The sequence below is a fragment of the Platalea leucorodia genome, assembly GCF_965183815.1.
Source record: "Platalea leucorodia genome assembly, chromosome: 12".
Taxonomy (NCBI): Eukaryota; Metazoa; Chordata; class Aves; order Pelecaniformes; family Threskiornithidae; genus Platalea; species Platalea leucorodia.
This window is the reverse complement of record NC_138834.1, coordinates 7,555,312-7,580,722: the sequence shown is the minus strand read 5'-3', so window position 1 is coordinate 7,580,722 and position 25,411 is coordinate 7,555,312. Positions and strand designations below refer to the sequence as shown.

General features: G+C 42.0%; 1 protein-coding gene across 13 annotated transcripts in view; it reads right to left on the bottom strand.

Annotated features, from left to right (window-relative positions):
* Positions 1 to 25,411, bottom strand: part of MLXIP (MLX interacting protein) — a 54,421-nt gene that overhangs the window by 9,158 nt on the left and 19,852 nt on the right. For 3 of the 13 annotated variants that reach the window (XR_014229547.1, XR_014229548.1, XM_082324873.1), the window contains exons 2-16: positions 17,718 to 17,824; positions 17,294 to 17,379; positions 15,912 to 16,001; positions 15,596 to 15,637; positions 14,967 to 15,044; positions 14,137 to 14,308; positions 13,056 to 13,145; positions 11,533 to 11,624; positions 10,719 to 11,382; positions 7,206 to 7,327; positions 6,298 to 6,484; positions 5,358 to 5,482; positions 3,290 to 3,388; positions 1,291 to 1,418; positions 84 to 207 (exon numbers count right to left, since the gene is read on the bottom strand). Coding sequence is in view for 8 of the 13 variants with exons in the window: in XM_082324873.1 (XP_082180999.1) it covers positions 84 to 207; positions 1,291 to 1,418; positions 3,290 to 3,388; positions 5,358 to 5,482; positions 6,298 to 6,484; positions 7,206 to 7,327; positions 10,719 to 11,382; positions 11,533 to 11,624; positions 13,056 to 13,145; positions 14,137 to 14,308; positions 14,967 to 15,044; positions 15,596 to 15,637; positions 15,912 to 16,001; positions 17,294 to 17,379; positions 17,718 to 17,824 (2,206 nt within the window). In the remaining 5 variants the exon portion in view is untranslated. The other 10 variants (XM_082324879.1, XM_082324876.1, XR_014229549.1 and 7 more) reach the window with 10 other exon arrangements.

The window sequence follows — 25,411 nt, the reverse complement described above, 5'->3', positions numbered from 1 at the left end:
TCACAGCATCAGAATCCAGAGTTCTCAGCTCTAAACATATCAGTACCAAACTTCAAGTTTAGCAGGTTAATACAAAAGGATACAATCCAAAACTTCCAGTTCTGCAGGGTCCTGCTTCTCACATACTCATCAAACATCCTCCTCATGTGGTCAAATCTCTGCCATGTTATGGGAACCCCAGTAGCAGGGAGCTGCTGTTGACAAGAACTGAAAAGATGTTCTGAGGTCAGGATGCCCACCAGGAAGGACACACTTCTCTTCCAGACTAAATTATAGCAGGAGAACAGTGTGTATCCCCAGTATCCCTGACCAAGGTGGCTTCCCAGTGCATGACACCCCCCCCCCAATGTAATTGTTATAGCCAGGAATACATACTGTTTTCCCATCAATTTTGTCTATATTCACGCAGCAAAGTGATTTCTCAAGCTGCTACACACTTCTTTTGTTTTCAGTTTTGTTGCTTGTAAGAAGTATAACATAGAACAAAGTAGGTTTTGGCATCCAATTAGAAAAAGGCACATTAGGAGTCAAGGAAAAATTTACAGAGTTACTTCTGAGCAATGTTACAGAAGGAAATGTTACAGAGATTCTTAAGAAACAGAAAAATATAAAATAAAACCAAACAGACGTCATTGTACTTTTAAAGAAATAAAAAAAAAAGATTTTGATTTTCTGATAAGTCTAACATAATGCCTAAGCCTAACACTTCTGTAGATGGAAGAAAAACCACTGGGGTTCTCGACATGCTTTGCAATAGTACATAACTATTGTAAACCCACAGGGGAAACTGAGGCACCAGGAAGGTGAAGTGACTTATCAGAGTTACGTTCAGCCAGTGGCAAGCTCCTTGATTCCAAGTCCTGTGGCTTATGTACTCAACCATATTTTCATATAAAAATTGACTGCATTTGGAAAGAAAACTGCAGCAAAGCCATCATGAAGAGTAAGAGTGTTTGATCACCCAGTGAGCACAGCTTTAAAAAAAAAAAAAAAAACAAAAAAACAACATCGTCACCGGCTTCTTCTCAGAATTATTCTAACTGATGTGATGCATCTTTTCTGATGCTGCCACTGTTGTGCATTCATGCTCAGAGCATGCTACCAATTGATATGCTACCAATGCCCATCCCACAGCAACTATGCTTTTTGTTCGGAAGTTGGTAGCAACTCTACTTTTGTTCAATACCCATCTGTTGTTTGGCACGGTATCTGAGGCAAACATTCCCTGTTGTTAGCCAAAGCAACATTCAAGCTGCTCTGCTTCATTACAGAAAGCTCCCCAAATCTCACATGATGGTAGCGTTTAGCTCCTCGATTTCTTCCCGAAGGCGCCTGGTTTCCTCTTGCATCTGTGTTCTTTCCTGCTGTAGTTTAGCGATATATTCTACTGTTTTCTGGAGCGTGATTGCATGGCTGATCTAGACCAAACACAAACATAGAGCTCACTTTCTGGAACAAAGCTAGACAGACAAAGTTTGCCCCTAACCTGCTGTAACACCTAGAAAAGCACTTCAGCACCTTTTCTTTAGTTTCCTTCACTGTGTGCAAAAGCACACAGGTAGGCAGAGTGAAATACTTAAGATAATACTGAACTCTTCATTTCTCTGACTCCTGTTTGCACACTAGTACAGAGAAATGTGGTTGCGGTGGTTGTTTTCTTCCACAAATTACATTTTTGCTACTTTGTTGAAAGAAGTATTTTAATAATTTAAAATGTTTCATTTCACTACCTATCCTCTTAAAAATATTTACAGTTCTTAAGTACTGAAGGATATGCTACATCTGCTGACAGATTTATAGTGCTGTTAGAAGCATTGTTTGAAGTTAACAATATAGATTATTTAGTTTGGGAAACCCGAAGTTCTTAAACGGAAGGTATCACAGCCTAGCTATCACCAAAGGAGACAGAAACAATGTCACAGATCTTTTTTAAAATACCCTTCGGTTTTGAGGAACGAATTAAAAAACTGTACTTGAGAAATAAAATAATCAGACATTTTAGTAAAGCTGAGTTTTCAAAACTGATTATCTTTCAAATAGGCTATTCAAATCAGGAAGTGAAATTCTGACAGCTTATGACCTAAACGTATAAAACTATAAAAATTATGTAAACAAATCAACAGGCTGCACAATAAGCTTTCATATTTTCCATGTTTCAAAAGGTACTGGTATTTAAATGACATTTAGAATTTTGTTGTGCAGACAAGTCTGTGTTTCAATCATTTTGATTTCAGTTTAGTGAACTAAGTTAACTAGCGTAGCCAGAATATGTTCTTAATTTGTACAAAGTCATTTGACAATGAGAAGTCAGCTGGGAAATTTTTTCTCTGTAAATCTATGCACAAAAGACAGGTGACCGGGGGGAACCCTGAGAATATTTGCAAGGCTGTGGGCACAGGGCCAAATTCTTAAAGGCAGCTGGGTGACAGTAGATGTAAAGAGTCCTAGAGGGATTTTCAAAACCATCTGAACTGGCCAGGCTCCTGACTCCTCCTGGGAGGTAGAGACCTGGGACGTGCAGGAAGTTTTATAAATTTCACTGGACTTTTTTGTTCTTCCTTTGGCTCACTGACACGTTTCAACAGCACTTGCAGGCACACAAGGTTGCTCTGCCACGCTCTCAGCTGACCAAACGCAGCACAGCTGTGGTTAGCATGGCATGAAACCTAAGCGAACAAGCTGTGCTCATAGATGGGTATATCAGCTCAGGCCAAATGTCAAGGTATATTAAGCCAGGCCCAGCATCGTACCAACAGCATCTACCTGGCTTCTGGCTGGCTCACAGTTCAAACAGAATAAGCTTTCAATACTGGCTGGACCATAGCTTTTTCAAGCCCAGCTATGGGGACCAGAACCCATCCAGAATGGGTATGAAAAGCCAGTATGTCAGAAGAAAGGTGACATAACAGTAAATGCAAAGTCAGCTTATGCTGCAAACATGACAAAAATCTTCAGTAATGAAGTCCCAAGAGCAAGGATTGCAAAGATCAGTTTTTCTTCTTTGACTGTTGGCTTTAAAGTTGCAGCATCTCATCAGACAAGACTTGTTCAACGTTTGAAGCTGCATCAGAAGAACAATCTCTAAAAGATTAAGCACTTTCACACACTCTTTTGACTATAAGCCATGGATTTATCACTCTTCCCTTCCCAAGTCCCTCAGTTCAAGTATCTTCACTGACTGACGGGCATTCTCGGTCAACAGTGAAAAGATTAAATTTATTAACAGTCTTTTTAGAATGGCTGTTTCTTATATTCCATATTAAACTGTTAGTGCTGCCAAGTTACTTACCGACTTGGAGTTGGCTGAAACCAAGCTGTTCAGAGTACTGAAACCAATCTTGATATTAAACCTTCGCTTTTGTTCTGAAATATGCTTCATTCTTCGATTCTGCATAAATAAAATTAGCTCAGTCTACGCTGTTCTCCTTTACCGTTCTACTGCTACGACTATTTCAGCTATTCAAATTCACAGTGTCACTTTTCTTGAGTTGTGCCATTCATAGTCTTCCCAGTCAAAGCCACATGACTATAAATTTGCAAACAATGATTTAAGTTATTAAAAAGAAGTGTCCAGTGTATTAAATTCAATTCCAAACCTTGTAAGGTTTTCTTCCTAAAGCAAAAATTCCTATTTAAGACTGTTACACAATTTCCTTTTCTGAAGTCAAATTCCAATTTTTGAGGCATGTAATTTATTAGGATCTTGTTGAAGCCTTTAAGTTTAAAACAGTCCATATTATTTATTCCTAATACATACATAATGTCTACTGATGTAAACAGGCAGCCTGGCAAAATTAAAAAAAAAAAAAAAAGAATCCACAACCCTGGCCTATCCTGAGGATAAAGGCTTTGTCAGGAATTAACATGTTCATTTGTAGCACTAAAAACTTAGAAGTTGTTTCCACCAAAACCCTTGAAAGAAAAGGAGTTTGCACTTTGAGAACGCATTCTCGGCAGAGCTAGGCTTTCCGGTCGTAGCTCACCATCACCCCATTTTATAATGAAGGAAAACAATGTAATAAAGCAGTGAAACGGCTGCCCAAAACCACAGAAAACGCAGGTTCAAGAGCAGATCTGGTATTTCCAGCATCTTCTATGCTTTGCCAAACTGAAAAAACAATGTTACCCAGCAATACAGAGTTTAGTCTAACTAACAATGCAGAGGAGCAAAAGAACATACATCTAGAGACGAGCAAACATCACTGTTTCTCTCTTGTCTTACAAAAGAGTTACTGACAGCACACACACCAAGCAATTCCTGTCAAAGCAGGTGAGTTTAAATGGCTATAAAGCCTATCTCTTTGCAGTGCCCTTACTTTTAAGAACACTCCTCCATCTAGTGGCCACTTCTCCACCATCGGCCAGTCCTAATGATTTGTTCCTTTGTTAACTTGCTCTCTACCAGCAAGAACAGGCTGCAACTACTGATCGTGAGCATTTATGCCAAAGAACTGCAGACTTTTATGAGTAACTTGCAGCGTGCTCAACAAGCAGCAGTTCTGATTCTCCTCTGCAACAGAGCTAGAACTGAGTGCAATCACAGCCTGCAAGTGTTTAAACTTACCCTTCTGCCCTGAGAGTAATCAAGCTGACATCAACTCATAGGGTAGACAAAGACAGAGAAGCTAAAAAGAGGCTGGCACTTGCAAAATGGTTAAGTAACACTCCCTTTCACAACAGAACGAGGAGGTCAGAGTTGATTTTCCTGCATCAGCTGTTTTTGCAGAGAAGCTTCTCATAACATCACAGAAAGTGTTCTGACAAGGTCAGCTTGTGTATGAGGTACAGCCAGCTTTCAGATGCTATCGCTAGACCGCCGAGTTCTTACCCCAGTAATTCTCGAAGTGTTTTACAGCTGTAACTTGTAGAGTCTGTGGAGCTGCTTCTCTGTGGAGCAGCATAGCATCACTGGAGACATGTAAGTAACTCAGCAGGTCAAGAACTCCCCCTCCAGCGATGGCCAGAGCCCTGCAGACCTGAAGATCCCCAACAGAACAATGGCAAAAAGCCACGGTTTAGAAAACTAAGCCTGAAACCTTTGACCAAGTAAACTGAGACCTGTCATAACACTCCTGTGAGCCACAGTAGGAACTGCTGTTATGACCATAAGGACCTGCAGAGGTACAGTTAAGCCTGGCCCCTCTGGTGACACAACCCTGAGGAGCAGAGCAGATTATTGAAGTCTGGCATTTTAAACTGAACAGAGCAGCACAGATGCGGTGCAAGCTAAGCTTAAGGCACAAATACTCCACCGTTGCGGAAGCACAACTTACTCTCTAGTCCATGCTCAGACATCAGAGCAGAAAAGTAGCTACAAAGGCAAAGAAGAAAAGCACCTCAAAGGAAAGGACACACACCTTTAATGCAGCCATATTAGGGTCAGTGGCAGGTTTTCCTGAGCAGCTGTTCTGGGGAGACTGTGGACTGGGGCTCTGCTCAGAGGTGCAGGGAGAAGCTTGGCCTGAATTCTGACAGTCTCGGCCTTCATAAAGGAAGAAAGACAAGTCACATTAACAAACAACTTTCTGTAGCAAATGTAACTGCTGAGAAGTTTCTATTCAGAATTGAACTGAAATGCAGTCGGCAACCAAATTATATTCATTGATGCAGCAACCACATGCTAGAAAACATCCAGATTGCTGGGAAGACTTAGTATTCCACGGCACAAGGGTAATACATCCCAAATAGCAATATGTAATACTCCCCTCACACACACACACTTCAGCAAAGGCATGTTGAACATGTAGGCTGCAATTCCATTGTCCTGCTAGACTCCCCCATTTGAGGCTCTAGCGGCCTGGGACAAGACAGTAACACTTACAAGCCGTTTACCAGCAAAATCAGCGTATGCCTCCAAAACCGGCCCAGATACTGCTCTATCAACACGCATGCAAAAGGAGTCTTTGCACTTACCTACTGTTAACAAGGATTGTGTCTGAGATCCTCCAATCAAAATTATAGTTATGATACTGAACAACAAACCTATTCAGCACTTTCTACACAGATGCCTTTCAAATGGGTTTAATTTCTTGGTGACTATGACAGTACATCCTTTTAGAAAGGAGCCACTTACAGGAAGCACAAAATCGCACTTTGTGGGAATGCTGCACAGTAGTTTGAGACAAAAATTGCAAACAACTGGATGCAACCGAACTGCAGGGTAGAAGGGCCTAAAAAGCTTTTCCTTCAAAAAAATTATTCAGGGATCCTCAAGGCCCATTTACACCCTGCCTAACCAAGGGAAACACACTTACATGTGTAGGGGGGAGAGAGAATGCTTACAGCTTTCTAACTTACTAGGTGTAGGTGAGGGAACTTGTGAACTGCTACTGTGGGAAGGGATTTGCTCTGCTTTCACCAACACATCCTGGACTACACTAGGAGAGAAGAGATGTGAGACTGTGGACTGAGTTTGTTGACTACTTGGTGCTCGCTGTGCTGGACCAACCAGAATGTTACTACGGAACTCCGTCACCCCGGGAGCCTGGGAATAGCATAGAAATAGCACAGAGGAAAACAGAGAGAAAGAAAGAGAGCAGGAAGGGGGGGATGGGGGCAGAGGGAGAGAAGGGACGAGAGAAAGGAGGAAGGGGGGGGGGAGAGAGAGAGAAAGAAAGAGAGATTTGTTACCTTGCCTTCACTATAAGTAGCAAATTAATACATGATCAACAATCTGATGACATGAAACAAAGGCTAATATACAAAAAATTGGCAGGCACTGAAGTCAGACTTCTGGCAGGAGACCAATATCCTTTCATAACTTAAAGCAGTATTATAACACATCAACAGCATAATATACTAAAAACAACTTCCATCTTCCTGCGTACAACATATTGGGAAACCCACTCATATACTCAAGGCATGCTTTCCAATATGTAAATGGAAAGATGAGCATCCTGGGCTCCTTCTAGCTTCTGCACAATTAATAAAAAGGACAAACCATCCCCATTATAGTACTGTATATACATGCCTCTTTGTAATCTTACTGTTGTGCAAGACAGTCTGTGAAGACTAGATAGTGCTCCCAGGCCCACAGAAGTAGCTAAATGAAAAATAAGCAAACATAATGCTGAATGCACAAATGCATATGCTGGGTAACATGCGAGATTTAGTGGACTAGTTACCCTCCTGAGCACATTTAGAGCTCTAACTACTTAAAATAACAGGCCTAAAAAACAAATATATTTTTTTTTTCTTCTCCTTACTCTGACAATTCCAGCTGGTGCAATTGCAACATTAGACTGAGACGTGGCTGGCGTCAAAATCCCCTCTCTTTTTAAAGGTGCTGGAGTTACAATCACAGCTCTGGACTGTCCCTGAAAGGCAGCTGAAGAACACAAGTTAGAATAGTTAATGAGACAAAAAAAAAAGCTGGAGATTATTTTGTATGAAATAACTTGTCATTGAACAGGGGAATGGATTAATGGGCATCTATTTCACTGCAATACAAAGTGCTACCAGTTTTCTGATAATCTCAATCCCCTGAATCCAGTACAAAGGACTCTAACACACCAGTTATTTCTGAGGCTTCTAGCATCACTGTCACTGTTTCAAGGTGAACTTACAGAGGTACCTACTAAATCAGAGAGGTGCAAAGTGTCTTCGTTCTATCAGAGCTGGGTTTCACAGAAGGAGGATCATCTTCACCTCTCCTCTCACATCACAATTCTTGGATCTCAGGCTTGCTCTGCTGACCCAGAAAGGGTCAATGCCAGAAACCAACTGAAGGATGCACATTCAGTACTTCATGCTTCCTTGTATATATATATTAAATTCTCTTCCTCACCACTTCATTCTACTGGCTTCTTTCACTATCTGCTTTTACAGTTGCTTTACATGACACACAAGCACAAGACAAACAAATGTGATTGGGAATCAGCACCAAAATTCAAGAAAATAGGCTAAAGAACCAGGAGTTCTGCAGTGTTAGACAGCTAGAGATAATTGTGAATAGCAGCAATTGTCTCCACGGAGAAAGTTACAAAAAATTCTCAGAAACGTCTGTACAGGAGGCTTGCCCCCATGACAAGAATCAGGATCCTTGCTCTAAAGTTTTTTTTCACCACTACAGTATTCTAGTCTAACATACATCTGTTAAGGTCTCAATTTAACCAATGCAGATGTATGGTTATTGACATGGCATTAATGCTGACATTGTTCTTGCCCAGACTTTAGAGAGAACATGACTAGCCATCCTATATTATTACTAAGGGAAGAATCATGCAAAGACACAGCTTCTATATGCTTTTTGAGAAAACTAACCCAAACTTACAGTTTCATTCTAGCCTGTACTGGCTTCAGCTCTCCTTTGTACTAATAAAGTCATGATGTATGAAGAGTGTCACAATACCTCAAGTCACTGGCAACCTACCCCTCTGCAGTTTAGCATCAGGATATTGAAGGACACACACAGAGAAGAGGGAGACAGAGCAGGATATCTAATGTCCTCTCCCCTACTGTGTCGTTTGTGACCAACAACTGTGTTTTGAATCAACTAAAGTTTCTGCATAGCCTGTTTTAGAAAGGCCTGTGGATTGCATAAATCTTGTGTCAGCCCTTGCATGGGTATATCTGGCAGAGAGCACTGTCACTCTGATACAGAGAGTTCATTCTTTGTCTGAGCATTCCCACGTATAAAGCTGGAATCACAGCCCTTCCACTGTTCACTGATGTTCAGCCAGACTTATGACATCTCTATTGAGCTAAAGAGCCTACTCTTACCACTGCATTAATGCTGCTGCACAAACTTGGTATTTCTGACTTCCACATTTGGGTAACTGTAACAATCAGCACATATTTAGATGCCCCTTTACATTTTTCATGTTTCTATCCTATACATGCATCTTTTGTAGACTTTCCTCTCAAAATCAGAACATTTATCCTGAAGCGGTGATAGCAGAAGTCTTTCCCATGTGAAGTCTTGTACCTGATGAGACAATCTGTGGAGATTTTTGAGTCCTTATATCACAGGGCAGTAAATGTTATACATCTGTTTCTTTTTGCAATTTGCTTTATAGTCATGAGATGATTTGTTTGTCCTGAACACAAATGACAGGCATAAATGCCTCAGTTACCAGTGCTAATGTTTATTCTATTGCCAAAAATAAAGCTCCAGTCTTCACAAAATCTTGGATTGGACCTGGGAGCTTGGTGCCCCAGTAGTTTAGCAGCACTGTGATCCCTGAACATATGCCACTACCAGGAATGAAAAACAGCAACAACTTTAAACCTCGATGAGAAACAAAGCCATTTGTTGTGATGGTCTAGAAGGAACTTATGAAGCATTGGGAAAGTGATACACGGGGTGAGGAAGAACCCAGGAAGCACTAAGAAAGCTAGGAGCAAAGGCTTTCTGAAAATGAGAGCTGCCTAAAATGCTTTACTTGGTGAGAAGTGTGTGTCTTGACTGCTGAAGGTACATGGCCTCTTGCTTTATAACGTGCTATAAACAGAAACACTGCCATTAACACCCTAGTGCTATTAATCATGGACCAACTTGTTCCCAGTGACATGCTAGAATTAGATCCCTGAGTCTGTTCTACTCCTGAACAGCAATATTTTTTTTTTTTTTTGCTGGGTAACCACAATGCCAGGCCCTGGTAGACACACCTACTCCGTAGTAAAGCCTGTTTAAGAATACTCCTCCAGGCAGGGTTTTTCTTGGATTATTGTTGCACATTTCAGGTGGCTGAAGTCACTTGGCCCCCAGCCAGCAAAAGTCTAAAAACAGTGCGCAATAATCCCAAGAAAAAGTGTCCCGCCTGTCCTGCTCTAGTCTTGAGCTTTCCCACAAGAACCACCAAAAGCAAAACTCTCTCTGCTCACACTTGCTATTCTTAGCCTTGTGCAGTGTCAACGGCTCCAAATCATACCCAATGCGGAGGTCCCAGCATATCGATTAGGCACTCTGAGCTGAAAACCACGTGCTCCTGACAGCATCTCAAGTCTGTAGATTGCTTGAGACAAAGATCTCCAGCTCCCCCTGCCTGTTCTTAGTCCTTCCTCACTGGAAGGAGTGATTCTCATCACCCTGGTCCTTCCAGGGAGCACTGATGGTAGATGAGAGGCACACTCCCATGCTTCCATCTGGACCGACGCTGTGATCCATTTCAACAGCTGCTCCCTAGCCAACACTGTACTTAGTCTCAAAGAGTTTCAGGCACACTAAGACGAACCTCAGCATACATCCAAAGTATTACCAAAGGATGCACACCAGTACCCTGGTATTACAGAGTGCGATGATGCACAGGTAGGCGTAGTGACTTGTACAGCACAACCAGATGAGTCAATGACAGGGACAGATCTGCCATTCTCCATCCCACACTATCTCCCTACCATCTCCCGCTCTACCGTGGTTGAATGCTCTGAGGGGCAGAGTTAATCAGAACAGCATTAAACATCAAATGGGGTAGGAGCACAGAGCTCTACTCACCCCATGCGCTGGTGCATCTATACAGCCCAGCACAGATTTTACAAGGAGATACCCCCTTTGGAAGGTCGGCTTTTCACGCTCACAACCAAACCGCTTCCAATCCTCGTAGCGGTCCAGAGCATCCCATTGAACAGTGTAGCCACACACCGGTGGGTTCAGGCTCCCTTGGACACCCTCAGGAAGCTATATTTTTACTTATGATGTAAACCCAAAAGAGGAAGAAGGTCTCTCCCTCCTGCTAGTCCCACGCAGAAAAGAAAAACATCGCCCCACCACTGCTTCTCACCTGGGGTGATGAAGGCATTCTTTAACAATAAGGACACTGTTTCAGGCTTCGGAGCAGGCACTACTTTTTGTGACTGTTTGGGCCTTGTCCCAGCACTGGCCAAAGGAACAGCTTTGGGGAGTGCAAATGTCAGTTGGGACTGCAGCTGGGGCCGGGGCTGTCCCTGCAGGACAGTAGTCTGGAAAGCCAGGTTACAAGGCACTCCTGCACCTGGCTGCTGCGTTGCCAGGACAAGGTTCTGGCTCTGGCTGAAGGTGGTGGCAGGGGCGTTGTGGGTCAACGTAGCAGAGGCTGTGTGGGTGATAACTGTAGATTCACAGAGGCCAAACTTCTGGGTTTCTGGTGCAGCAAACGCAGCTGGTGGAGAGCTCAAGCTAGAATTCAGAGGCACTGCAGGCAACGGGGACTGGTGCTGTTGTGTCGCAGGCTGAAGCAGTGGCAAGGGTGTCTGAAACATTGGCATAAAAGTTTGTGGCCCGCTGAGAGACGAGTCAGGAGTGAAGTCCGCTGGCTGGATGAAAGATCCCCCGCTTCTAATGCTGGAACACTGTTCAGTGCCAACATCAGGAATGACAGGAGCAGGTACTGAGGAAGCAATCAGTCCATCACTGATGTTCCCTGCTGGAAGTGTGTTGGGCAATGAACCTGACGGCAGGACAGGAGACTGACAGAAAAGAAAAATATTACAGATTCAGACATGACCCCTGAAACTCTTGTCTGAACTTCAGAGAAGGACATGGCTCATGTCTGAGAGTCTTCATAGCACATACATGTCTGAGATGAGGCTGTTTTAAACACTGAGAACCTCTCTTACCTGGGAAGAATGGCTGCTGCTGTCTGTTGTAGCTGAGCTGACAGCAGACACAGAAGGGAAATAATTACTGGAACGACTAGGTGTGAATAAATCTGAAATATGAAAAGTCACCTATTAATTTTCTACTTTTCATACGCAAGGTACAGCATTGCTAGATACTAAAATTCAACGGAATATAAATATTATTTAGCAAATAATGAAACCACAAGATTTTTGCTTCATACAACTGCTGCTGACTGAGCAATGAATTGTTGTCTTCCAGAGGAACTGATCTCTTCAGGGGAGTCTTCTTCAACTTTCATGCAAGCTGAGGACAATACAAAAATCAGTCTGCTCGTTAAGGTTCACCTACTGTCCTGGTTTCAGCTGGGATAGAGTTAGTTTTCTTCCTAGTAGCTGGTATAGTGCTGTGTTTTGGATTTAGTATGAGAATAATGTTGATAACACACTGATGTTTTAGTTTGTTGCTAGGTAGTGTTTATACCGGTCAAGGACTTTTCAGCTTCCCGTGCTCTGCCTAGTGCACAAGAAGCTGGGAGGGGGCACAGCCAGGACAGCTGACCCAAACTGGCCACAGGGCAGTTCCATACCATATGATGTCATGCCCAGTATATAAACTGGGGGGAGTTGGCCAGGGGGCAGTGGTCGCTGCTCGGGGACAGGCTGAGCATCAGTCAGTGGGTGGTGAGCAACTGTAATTGTGCATCACTTGCTATGTATATTCTCTTTTTTTCTTTTTTTCTTCCTCTGCTGTCCTATAAACTGTCTTTATCTCAACCCATGGGTTTTACTTTTTTTTTTCCCCAGTTCTCTCCCCCATCCCACTGGGGCGGGGGGAGGGTGAGCAAGCAGCTGTGTGGTGTTTAGTTGCCGACTGGGGTTAAACCACAACACCTACACACAGATAGCCAGACCTGATTCTCAATGCAGTCCCACAAAATTCAGTTATCTGATGCAGACTGCATGCAGGCCCAGCAAGCAGATGTGACTTTTGACTTCCATGACCATCAGTTTGACTTCTGTAATCATCAAAGTTGTCAGTAGTAGTTTAATATCATATGTAATTCTTGAGAGTACCAGAAAATGTTCCAAGGCAAACAAAGTGTTAAATCACTTCATCACTAAGGAGTGTTACATGGGAAAGCCTTAGTGATTCTGTGAGTTCTCCTGTCCACATCTGATGTTCTATCTTTAATTACTCAATGGCTTAAGGTCTAAATGCTCTTCTTTTGAAAGGCAAATTAACAACCAAATTCAAACCTTGGAATAAACAATCCTAAAGTGACTCTCAAACCCAGGTAAGTAAAGGACCAGGGTCACAGTAACAAGGGAGTCTACCCACGTATGCATCTGCTTGAAATAATGAACAACTAAAACATATATCAAGTGTTCTTCACCTTTCATTCAAATCTCTTGCCTTCTAAAGAGAGTAGATATCTGCAATGTCTAATCTTCTGTTAAAAACTAGTTCATAAATCACTGCAATTTTAAAGAAATTAATTGACTATATATCTGATTCTTACCCTGAAAAGGCTCAAAAGTATCCATAAAATCAAAATTTGGCTGGAGAGGAATAAGCCCTGGTTGAATCATGTCAGCATTTCCTAAGTGTGCTGGAAAATTCAAGAGACAGATTACATGAGCTTCACATCACTCACACAGTAACAGCAGTAGGAATATAGCATTTGGCTAAACACCAACACACACTCGACAGCCAGGCTTGGCCAGGATGTTCACAGAAAAACTGCTGCTGAAATGAACTGAGCACCTGCTTTTCTTCAGAACTACAGCACAGTTCTGAAATCAAAACCATTGGGGAAAGAAACTTTCAACTAGTAAAATGGAAGAGGTGAAACCTGAAGGCTCTAACTAACAACCGGGGATTGCCAAGCTTGGATGCCTGCTGCTCCCAAACCTCCTGTCCTGCCCCTGCTGCACAATACATAAACTTTCTGGGAAGCACAACCTGAACCACCACAGCTCATAGCACAGTATTTTAAAATAAACCATTATCCATTTCATTTTGCCTCAAGTACACTTCATGTAAACCACAGTTGCTCTGGAGTTGCTCTGACAGTTTAGACATCCATGCAGCAAGGATGATGCATAGTGGACATCTGCTGTCCCATTAGACAGTCAGTGCCTTCAGTTAGAGAGCATTCGACAGAACTGTGTAGTTCTTGGGATTGTTTTTACAGGAGATGTGACTTGCGCTTGTTCTAAGGGAAATATACAAAGAAAAATACATAGGCATTCTCTTAAAAATACACACACATACACACATATATATGCTTTGAGATAAATAACAATGCCTTCATCACTGATAAAGGTAAATACTGCTTATTACAGATTTATTCAGAGCAACAGAGGACAATGCCAGGAGCAGCATGCAAGAAGCTAAGAGAGAAATTAAATTTAGATGAATAACTAGGATTTCATAACCTATAAAGCATTAGACAGCTACATTCTCTGACCTATTTTTATCTGTATCAGCAAAGTAAGAAAAATGTCTTAGGCTAGACTAGAAAAGCAGCAAAGCAACAAACCAGACTTCTCCCAGAGGTTCCCATTGTAAAATCAACATAGCTAACAGCCAACAAATACCTATGTCCCTGGAATTTGGCCAGGAAACCAGCTGATGTGAAGACAGTGTGGAGAACAGCGTGTCGGTGAACTCGGACATAAGCATATCTGCATCCAAGAGGCTGCCTTCCTCCATAGGGACAGGGGTCTCTCTGCCATACCTTCTTTTTTGCCAGAGAACCACATCATCATCCTGCCAAAGGAAAGGAAGAAAAGTCAGGCTGCCTAGACAATGCTAAAGCAGTCAAGTGCAGATATATAAAAACAGTCTTCATTTTTCACATTTTTAGAGAAAGAAACTCTCCTTTAGGAGCCATTCAGATGGACTGAAACATCTGATGAGTGGTACTTCCAACACAGCAACAACTTCAGCTCATTGATTTGAGCAACAACAGAAAACTTCAGTAAAATACCACAATACTCTGGGAAAGGTTTTTGCCCGAAAACTGAATGTTGACTAGAAGGACATAAGACAAAGTAACTTCATCACCACTTTCTAGTTTCATTGATTACACGTATATTTTTGCAGTTTAACAATCCCTTGGTTTGAATAAAGATTTTAAAATAACATGCACAGCAAAAACTCAAAGCAAACAACTCCTATCTTGAAGCATATCTGAATCTCTGAAATGTAGTTAAGTGTAATTGTAATCTGACTTTGCACAAGATATGTTAACATTCTTGTGGCCACTTTTAGCCCGTGAAAAATACAACATAATGTGACTTGGCTTACCCATCCTTCACTACAGGCTAAGCTAAATTGCATTGCCTTGCATTTGCTGCAGACTAAAAGCACACACAGTCAGGTTTTGTGGCTGAGCCAACATGTAGTTGCAACTACACCAACATACCATGATGGTGCATTGGAGCTCATGGCCAAAACAGCTGAGAGTTCTGTGAAACTGGAACAGATACAGATTTATGCGTAGCTCCAAAAAGAAAAAAAAAAATCAGAACAGTGCTTCTGAGGATCAGTTATACGTCCAAAGTAGGTTGCAGGGCTTTAGGGAGCATACTAAATAGCAATACCATTGTTCCTTTAAACATTTTGCCTTTTTTAGGATCCCGGCACATTATTTGCCCATGTTGTGGGCAGCAGGAAGATCTGCAACATGTAGCACACACATCTTCACAGATCCAGTTACACAAGCAAGGCAGTAGCGCCAGCTACGACTCAGTAACAAGATGAAACAATGCGCCAGCCCTCAAAGAGATTGGTATTTCTGGGCACCCAATACTAATTCTCATTTCTTCTGTCACAGCACTTTACATTCAACCTCTCCTCCATCCAATTTAAGCTACAAGTCTTACATTGCTCTTTAAGGCACAGAAACATTAAGGTGTCTAACCCTAATTAAGGCTTAGGCAAGATGCTCATCTTTAGATTTTAATCAATGCAAGCTACTGCTTGTTACAGCTTTGTTACTTATTGCAGCTTCTACCAGCATAAATGCTGCCACTTATCAGTGATATTACTTACCCTGACCAAACTTGAAAGATCTTCATCTTTATGTTTCTGTAACTGCAAAAGGAGAACAAAACAGATGTTAAAGTCAGAACAGGTCCTGTATATGCCAGGAGACGACCTCATTTTGCAAAACTTTTAAGACCCAATCATGCACAATTAGTCCCTGTACAATAATTTTTAGTTCAGTGGGACTAATCAGATGAGTATGCCTGCTTATCATCTTTTTTAAGTATTCTTGCATGCTAGCAAAAGTGACATCAAAACTCAAAAAGCAACAACATACTGACCAAGTTCAAGTAAGCTACTTTCACTGTGTAAACCAACAGACCCTTTTCTTGAAGTATGTTCTCCACTTGTGGTATTCCCTGATGACTATTTCAATTCTTCGTTTCCAGTATTTCCCTTCTGTTGCAATGGCCTGAGAACACAAACACATACCATGAATTACATGGAATTACGTAACGGCTGAACGTTCAATAAATTTCCAAGCAAATATTCAGGCAGAAAAAATGCAAAAGAAAGCATACTAATTCTATTTGAGCTCATGTAAAAGCAGCCCACACTGTCCCAGAGTTCAGCTATCACTGAGCAAATCTGACAGTACTAACTTCATCTTTCCCACAATAAACAAACAAGAGATGATGTCTGACTGCACTGTCAGCATCTCCCACATCAGCTCAACCATAACCAATAGTTAAGAAATGGCAAAAAAACCCCAAACTTTAAAATTACTTTACTAAAATATAACGTGTAAAGCATACGACACTGTTCTACAGAAAACAAGCAAAAGGAATTTCACAAGGTTACATGAAGATGCACACACATACACAAAAGCTGTTAAGAATGACACAAAGCAATAGAAATCTGATGTCCAGCTCTGGGAGAAGCATGACCTCGCAGGCCACACACTAATAGCAACAAAAGGATCAGAACAATGCGAGTCTTTAATGCATCACAGATAGCAGTGCATAAGTTGGAAGAGCAGACCAACGAGAGCCTTAACACAACTTTCTTGTGTTCTAGGGTCATCTTTCAATGCAAACATCAACACTGTTCTTTCAAAAACCTGAGACAGTTGTACGAGCTCATCTGGAACTCCTCCAAGTTATAAATTATTCTAGAGTTATGCAGTATAGAGAGAGCCACATATTGCCTCACTGGTTTTCTGCACAGAGCCAGAGGGCAGACGTTAGTTTTCATTTACATTTACAAGAGCACAAAATGAAAGTAAGTGAACTCATAACCACTCTTTTTGTGAAGCTATCTTGACAGAGAAATTGCTTGTTGTCTAGAAATCACACCTCATCAATTGCATAAGATACAGAAAACTCTCACAGGGTCACTCAGATTCAATCCTGGAAACAGTCATAACTGATTTCCCACTGACTTCAGCAATTTCCAGCCAGAAGAAAGCAATGGTTGTCAAAATCTTAGCTATTAAAGTTGCACTTCTATGCCTTATGTTTCACTAAACTAGAACATAGACATAAGTTACATAGATAATAAATGTCCTTCTGGTTGCACCTTGATCATCTTAATATGATAAACTTACAAAAATGGGTTCAACAGCACACTTGACTTATATTAATGATTCCTTCTAAATAAAGACAGCAGAGCAAACAATTGCTGTGTTGCTTTCATATCTAGCAGACAAGAAAATCTTTTTATAAACTCTAGAGCTCATTAATCTGTTCCTCAGGTTTTACATACCTCTGGCCGACGATGTTCATCTACATCAACAGAGCCGTCCAGTGGGGTCACAAAATGGCACACTGGATTCTTGCGCTTCTCCAGGTCTGAAACAAGAATGAAAATCTGAGTGCTCAGCACATGCCGGCTCTGCAGAGAGCCCTGTCACTTCAATGGAAAGATGCAAAAAATGATCTAGCCAGGGCTCCTTCCAGATAGCCAACAGCAAATGGGGAAATCTCAGGCTGTGCTTGGACCGCCCACTACAGCCTCTGTGTGGACATCTCTAAGAAAGCACTGATCCAAAGGCACTGCCGTGACAGCTTCTGAGACATATGGGCCTTCAGCAGATTTCTGAGCTTTTCATTAGACAGTAATTTCAGTTCTTTCTTGCTTCTTACATACGTCTCTTGGAAAATCTTTTATAGCAAGCCATGATACTTACACTGCATGTACCATGCCCTCCAGATGGCGTTATTGAGACGGATTTTATCTCTCCACTGAAGTTTCAAGCCTTTAAAGTTTTTCCATTTTGGTGAAACCAGCTTTCCACTGAAACAAAACAGACAGCAAATCATTCTGATTTCACGTTTTCTCTTGCCACTCCTTTCAAGACAAAGCATCCCTCTAAAGCTGCCAAACCGTCAACAGAAAAAAGTACAACACGCCACACTTGGCCAGTGACAACTTTTCCCATATGCTGTCCATAGCTTACTGACCTAGGTGCCAGAGACGAGTCCAGTTTTCAAGACTCCTTCATGTTCTCATCTGCCTGCTAACGACTGTCACAACTGGTCTCACAAGTATCTTCAGCAGGACTGCAACTCATCTCACCCAAACTCACTTTTCTCCTTGCCAGTATCCCACCTTCTCAAATGCCAGCCTATGAGCTTCCATCAACTGAGAACAAGATTGCTCAAAATTAAGCCCAAAACCTGGCCTAGAGGTTCATTTCTACAGTTCCATTCTATCTTCCAGGCTGGTTACACTGGAAAGGAAGAATGAAGTGCCAGTTCTGGCCCAAGAAAAACCACCACCCACCAATTCTACAGTGCTGGTAAACACAGTTGGGCACACAGGATCACCAACAGACTAGAGATAGTAACTTTTATCCAAGGAAAGGGAAGGCTGGAAACAGAAATGGCTTATGTATGAACAATCTTGGCAGGTGGGAGGGAGAGGGAAGGAAAAAAGAAGCAGCAACAGGGACTCCAATAAACACTGTATAAACACAAACTACCCAGCCCTTTAAAACACACCTTTATGAATCATTAATCCACACTACTGACGGAGCAGAAGTAGTAGGAAATATTAATAATGTAGTAAATTTCAAGCCACAGATTGAAGTATAGGTATTATAGGTATTATGCCTATCCCAGGTTCTCCCTCTCATGTGTTGTGGTTTTAGCCATACATCTTCCTAGTTTATGTCTCCTTATGCTGTTTGTGCATCCTTGTTACAACAGAAGCGGACCAGCAATACAAGCTGCAATCAATCTGACAATGCATGCAAAGGCAACAGGTTCCTCTTGAAACATTACCAGCATCAGGTCAAGAGGTTAAGGTCTTCTGTAGTGAAGAGTACACAAATGAGTGACAGGAGCAACGTCACCTCCAAACACTTTGCCCTCTCAGAAAAGATCACCAAGAACCTGGTTAATCGGGAATGACTTCTACCATGAACTGCAGTGGCACTAGAGAGAGATGTACTAGAACTGGCCTGCGCTAGGGCACTGTATATTTGCTATCACATATTCAGTAAAAATGAACCCAAAGAGCTGAATTATTCTTCCTTCAACACCCCTATTTTACACTTAAGCTCCAAAATCACTGTGAGAATAGGAAGCACAACCTACAGAAGTGCCAGGCACTTCCCTTGGCTTGCCCAAGGCCGTGCAGAGGGAGGCCAGAAGCTGGAGAACTGCTGATTCCCCATTTCCTACTTGGTCTGGGAAACCTCCTCAGAGCAGCTCTTTTAAAAGAAAACTTGCAATAAAACTTGTAATACTATAAACAAGTAAAAAGTCCTCGCGGCCTACACAAAAGAAGACAGAATGCCAGAGCTGTCAACAGCAGGATATTAAAACACCACTTTCTTCAAGTAGCTGGCTCATCATTTCCTTTCTCCCTTGCTAGCACCACAACTGCTGTTACCACTCAGGTATTCCCACAACCGGGATGGTAACAGATGAGCAAATGCCAGACCTCGGTCAAGTGACAAGAAAAGCCAGGTCTGCTCTTTCAATTTGACGACTATGTATAATGCCAGTTGTAGCAATAGGTTAAACCACCATCAGGTGAGCTGTTGCCCAATAATAAAAAGATTTTTTGTGCTCCTTATCCTCTTTAAAAATAAACTGCCGTGCTTTTATACACACAGGGAAGTGGATGTAGAGGCCAGGTATCAACTGCACTAAAAGGACAATTGGCAGCAGCAAGCGAGCAGGTAAGTGACAAGCCCGTGGGTCCTCTGTTCACCACGGCCCATGCCCAGCTGCCCCTTCAGGGTGTACGCTGTATGCTGAGCCCTCTAGGCTATGCTATAACGCTCCGCTGCAGCCTTTGGGACTCTGGTGCTTGAGAAGAGAGAAAGCGCAAGCAAAATTTGGTACACAAAATGGGACATTGGCTCCCTCTAAGGCAAGTAGACTTGCTGGAGCAAGCAACTTCACTGACTGGAAGTAATAGTAAACCACGTAAACTATTAGCAAGGAACAGGAAAAACAATTATTAATGTACTTTCGTTATTCTCTGTAGCTGGGCTCTAAGACACTTGGTACAAGCACACTTTGTTTGCTCACTGAAGTCTAGAAAAGCCCTTCTGGATTTTTTTTTTTTCCTCTCTTTTTTCCTAGAGCACCCATATGCCACTCTTTGAAAGACATCTCCCAAAATCCCCCTTCTGAGTGTCAAGACTCTTTCAGTTTATGGAAAGATCTCCAAATTAAGTATTTTATCTCACTGTTATCCAGCTGCTGCGGGTCAGGGCAGACTGTGGCTCTCCATCTGTTTAATGTTTTCTCCATCTCTGCAAACTATCTCATCACCTTCGCAGTGTTCACTGCACAGCCAGCTCTGCCACAAAATCATCGTGTATCTTGTCTTATCATTCCTTCTAAACCCAGATTAAAGCATATCTTTTCCTGTTTCTCATATGTACATTAACAGTTCAGAGACAGGAGATTAACATGCTGATGCATCACCAACACTGACAAAATGCCCACATGCCTCTGACTAAGAAATCTGTCAACTTAATGTTCATCTCTTCATAGCTCTGTGTGACTCGACAGTTTGCCAAAGCAACAAAACTCTAATAATCTTCACTCAGAATAACAACAACAAATGCTTTTCTACAAAAAAACTGAAAGGAACTGTAATTAATTCTTGTACCCTCCTTGCATCTTGAAAGAGCTAATTAAAACTGGAATTAAAACACAAATAGTTTAAAACATTTTCTATTACATTCTTACAAAATGCTAAACAAAAAGTAGTGCATCAAAAGAAGGAAGTGATTAAGAACCTATTCTTAAAATAATTATTATTTTTAGTTCCCATGGGAGCAAAGCACAAGTCCAGCTTGAGGTCATAAGTGGAACGACTTTAGCCTCAGTGGAGAGGAATCAGCATGAAGCTGACAACAATATTTAGACACTATTCCAAATTCCAAAGTCAATGGAAAGTCAATTACTTTGCACAACACTGTGACTGAGAGCAGCTGCCTAACTGAAACCCATCTTCAGATTTTAAAGCAGCAAAGTAACAACAACAACAACAAAAACCAAATGGAGAGACCCACTGGCTGCTGCTCCTGCCAGCTCCCTGTCTCCTAAGACCATGCTGACTCCTACAAGAAATGCAGGGCAACTTGCCGACCAGCTAGGCAGTCACAAGGTACCTGCGAGCATCAAACATCAGCGCGCACATGGTCCTCGCTCTTTCTACAATGGCTGCTGCAACTCTGCAGGAGTGCTGGTTCCAAAGAGGGGAGGAGGAGAGCGTCCCAAGGGAGGCTTGGACCAAATACTCCATGGTACAAGCTGGGACAGTTGCATCCACACCACCACTGGCATGACCTGGTGCTGGTGCTGCACAGACGGTGCCCAAGGAGAGGAGCGCAGAGGGAACTAGGCTCTTGGTTGCATTCTGCAGGGGCTGTTGCTGCCAGAAGCACAGCCTGTGCTACCCAGGATGGGCCGGCTCACGTAAGCAATGCTGGAGGAATATGCGACTTTCATATCTTCATCACTATCAAACACAGATCAAATCCAAGTGGCTGAAAACCATCTGGTGGATAATGTGCAATACATTCCAGCAGCTCAGTTCAGTCTCCCATGTAGAAAACTCCACCTCCTGAGACCAAAAGTCCTCAAGTGATTTGATCATAGTAAACCAACTAAAAAAGCTTCAGCTGAACAGCCAACAGAGCTGGAATTCCCCTTGGACACAGGGGCCCTGACGTGCATTGGAGGAGTCACGGTTTTTTCAGAAGAGAAGCTGCAGATAATTGAGGCTGCGACTTCCATATGCTGCTGCTTTCAACTATGAGGCCTGGGTATCCCAAGAGAGGCTGGAGTCCATTCCCAAGTTTTTTTGCATACTTTTTCCCAGCTCAGGAACTACCTCAGGCAACTGAGAACCAAGCAGGCAGACAGATAACGCAGCACAGATCTGTCAGAGTAACACAACTCTCTCCATTTCTAAAATTCCAGTGAAAGCAGCTGTGTTTTAAAAACAACTACAAACCTTCAAACATCACAAGATTTGCAGCAAAGTACAAGAAACAGACGTCCATTGTGAGAGCATGACCCGATTCCCTTAAACAGGTTTGATTTTTAAATTTTTCTTCAATCAACTGAAATGTAATTAGGGAGAAGTATGTATTCTAACATGGTACAAAACAGATTTTACCCTGGCAATGTCCATTTTTGTGCAAAGTTTTGCCTCTGAGAATCTCACAATGTTCTTCTGTTAATAACACCCAAAATAAAGCATTTCAGGCACACACAGTAAAACAGTACCTATGGAGGGTTCTTCCATTCTCGTCTCCATAGATTTCTTTTTTTTTTTTAAAGACTGGTTGTTAAAGGGTTGCCTTCCACTGGGGATTAGCAATGAACAGCATTTTAAGTGTAGGCTAACAAATATCATCTAGAAGAGCAGTTAATGAATGATCTTACAGGATATTTTAGTGATGCTTTTGACTCAGTAGGGTCAAGACAAATGGGTGACCTTCTTCCTTAACAGGTACGGGACATGTGAGATGCCATTCACAGCTGTTAGGATGACTGAATTTAAACCAGTAGCTCTCTAGAACACTGAAAAACCATGCAATCAACAAACTCAATGGAAAAACTCCTTCAGAGATCAGTAGAAGCATGATCAAGCTCTGATATAAGATGACTCACAACAGAAGAATCCCCTGTTCTCCTCCCTTAAATGAGAGGATTTTAAGATGGACTTCGGTCAGCATAAAACCACGTGACACAACCACCCTCTGGATTTGGACGGAAATGTACATTTATTTGTGTGCAAACTCAGAGGCAGTTTAGGGTTTTTTTCATTACTAACTAGCATTGAGAAACACTGATTTCTACAGAGAGCACTGAAGGTGCAGAGAAGGAGACTTTTAAATATTAAGATAAATTCCACCCAAAACAAGACAATCTCAGAAGGCTGGGCTGGTCAGCCTACATCACCTCCATTTAATAGGTGGTTTGAATACATGTTGATTAAATGAAAACTATATAGTATGGTACGGCAGAACTTACGTTTTTTATACAGCTCAAATGCTTTATTAAGCTGTTTCTGATTCAACTTGCAGTTCCCCATTTTTTATCTACCTCAAAAACGGTCATAACAGTACCACAGCATTATGTTTCAAATCCTTTTCTAATAGAAGACAATAGGGAAGACTTTGCTGTAAATACCAGTCTGAAAAATCCCCTTCCCCCATTCAGAAATTAAGTTCCTTCTCCACACCGTGACATACAAAGGTTGCTGAGCAAGGAATTTCAGCTGGCTAGCTATCTTGCGATTGTAGTGAACTAAATGCCGCATATATATGCCCATGGCTACGAAGTGTGTGAGTGACAGCACTAGAAGTGGGACATATATTTTCTTTTTTTTTGGACATACCGCCATACTGTGCATGTAAAACCTTCATTTCCACCCTCATCTTTCACTTGTTTTGATATGTAGGGCTAAAGTTGGCTCAGGAGAAGTTATTTTTTTCTTTTGCACTCGGATAGCACCTGGCCTAGATCTATCGTACATGGAATTTAAACATAAACCTCTGAGCGCCGCGGCTCAGATTCCACAGGCCTGACCCTGCTGCCCAAATATATATTCTCAGCAAACACAGCAAAGATACCTTGAAAAGCAGCCACTGCAGAGCTGCAGGAATCACTTCTCATACAGACCATAGGGGTCTTGTGTACTATATAATTGTAAGCAAATTATTTTGTTTTCAAATCTGAATTTTGTAAATTCAGCTTACAGGAACGAGCTACAAAAACGCACTGTGTTCCTTTTTGCCTTGTTAACTCCTGCCTCAAAACCCACTTCCTCTGTGCCTCCCCCCCAATTCCTTCCTGCACATGATCATGCAATCTTTTGAGATAGACTTAAGATTTTTCCGTTTATTGCAGGTGACAGTAATGAGGCTCTTAATTTAAGCAACAGGAAAAAAAAAAAAAATCTGATTTTATATTACAGTAGCTAAATAGATTAGCTTTTTCAGCAACCCAGAAAAGGAACTCTTTGGCTTCTCCCCAGCATTTTTTTTTGAAGGCGTGGCTTTAGTTTGTTTTTTAATCTCAGATCTGTTTTGTTGGGGAGTTGGGCCTGTCGGCTCAGCTCTCCAAGAGCCAAAACTAACAGTATTTCCCCAAACAAAGGTTCATTCAGAGAATCAGATTATATGCATTGTATGCCACAGCAAAGAGGCAGGCAAGTGAAACAAAAACATTCCTACACTGAGTGAATGTGTGTAGGACTTGTGAGGAGGCCACGCTTTAGCATCTTACTATTTGTACCTACAAAGTTAATCCCAGCTGCAGCTCTAGGATACTAATCCCAGACAGAGCTCGTTTCAAAAGCGAGCACTAGGACAGCTCATTTTCTTGGTTACCTAATTCATCCTCCTTACCCAAAATCCTCCCGCAGCAGCCAACTCCAGGTTTATGGAGGGATGTTACATTGCCCACGCTCCACAAACAACAGTAGGGAGCTTTGTGCTGGAGTTACATCAAACATTTTAAAACAACCAAACCCTCCCCACTATTTGATTACTCTCCTTTTAAAAATAATACTTCAATCTTGAAGACAGAGATACTAGAACGGACAAACATTTTTCCTCTATCATGAGCATTATGTATTAAGAAGTGTTAGAAAAATAAAAAACAAAAATCAAAGTTATCCACTGGCAAACTGGAATTGCAACACCTGCCAAGAACTATGTTATCTACACTGATTTCACCCAGGAAGGCTGAGGTATGCACCTCCTGAAAAGGAACAAGAAAGTAAAAGATCAGTCACACACCAGAAACAAACATTCCTGCCCCAACGAATGCATTATAAACCTTCATTTATTTATCTTACAAATTGAATGTTATTTTAAGCAAAGTTTGGAAGTTCAACTTAATTTGCATAAATGAAGGTTTGCAGTGTCTGGGCTCTTGCTCTGATAAAGACCATGCCTACGCTGGCAACAGATGAAGGGACCTGGTAAGCGTTGTGGCACGCCGAGCGCTACCCTGGCTTATACCAGCAGACCTGTGCTTTGCCGAGGCAACCTACTGCAGCCTCCTCAGAGAAATCAAGAGCTGAAAAACTCACGTTTTGAGAGTATTATCACATCTACGCTGACAGCTTTTCATACCATCATTACATCAATCGAGGATAGGAGTTTCATGGTGTAGTTTTAGCCAAACGTAACGTGGCCAAGATCAGCTGTATGAAGAGGAAGGCTTGCAGACAGCTGGGAAGGACCACTGGAGAAATGCTTTCAACAGAAGCAGGTTTCATGCAAGTTATGAAAGGATAAAAAGAGCGCTGCAACAGCACAGGGCGAAGGGGAACATGAAGAACACTGCAAATATCAAGGAGACTTGGAGGCTATAGTGTCCTTCAGCCAGTGTC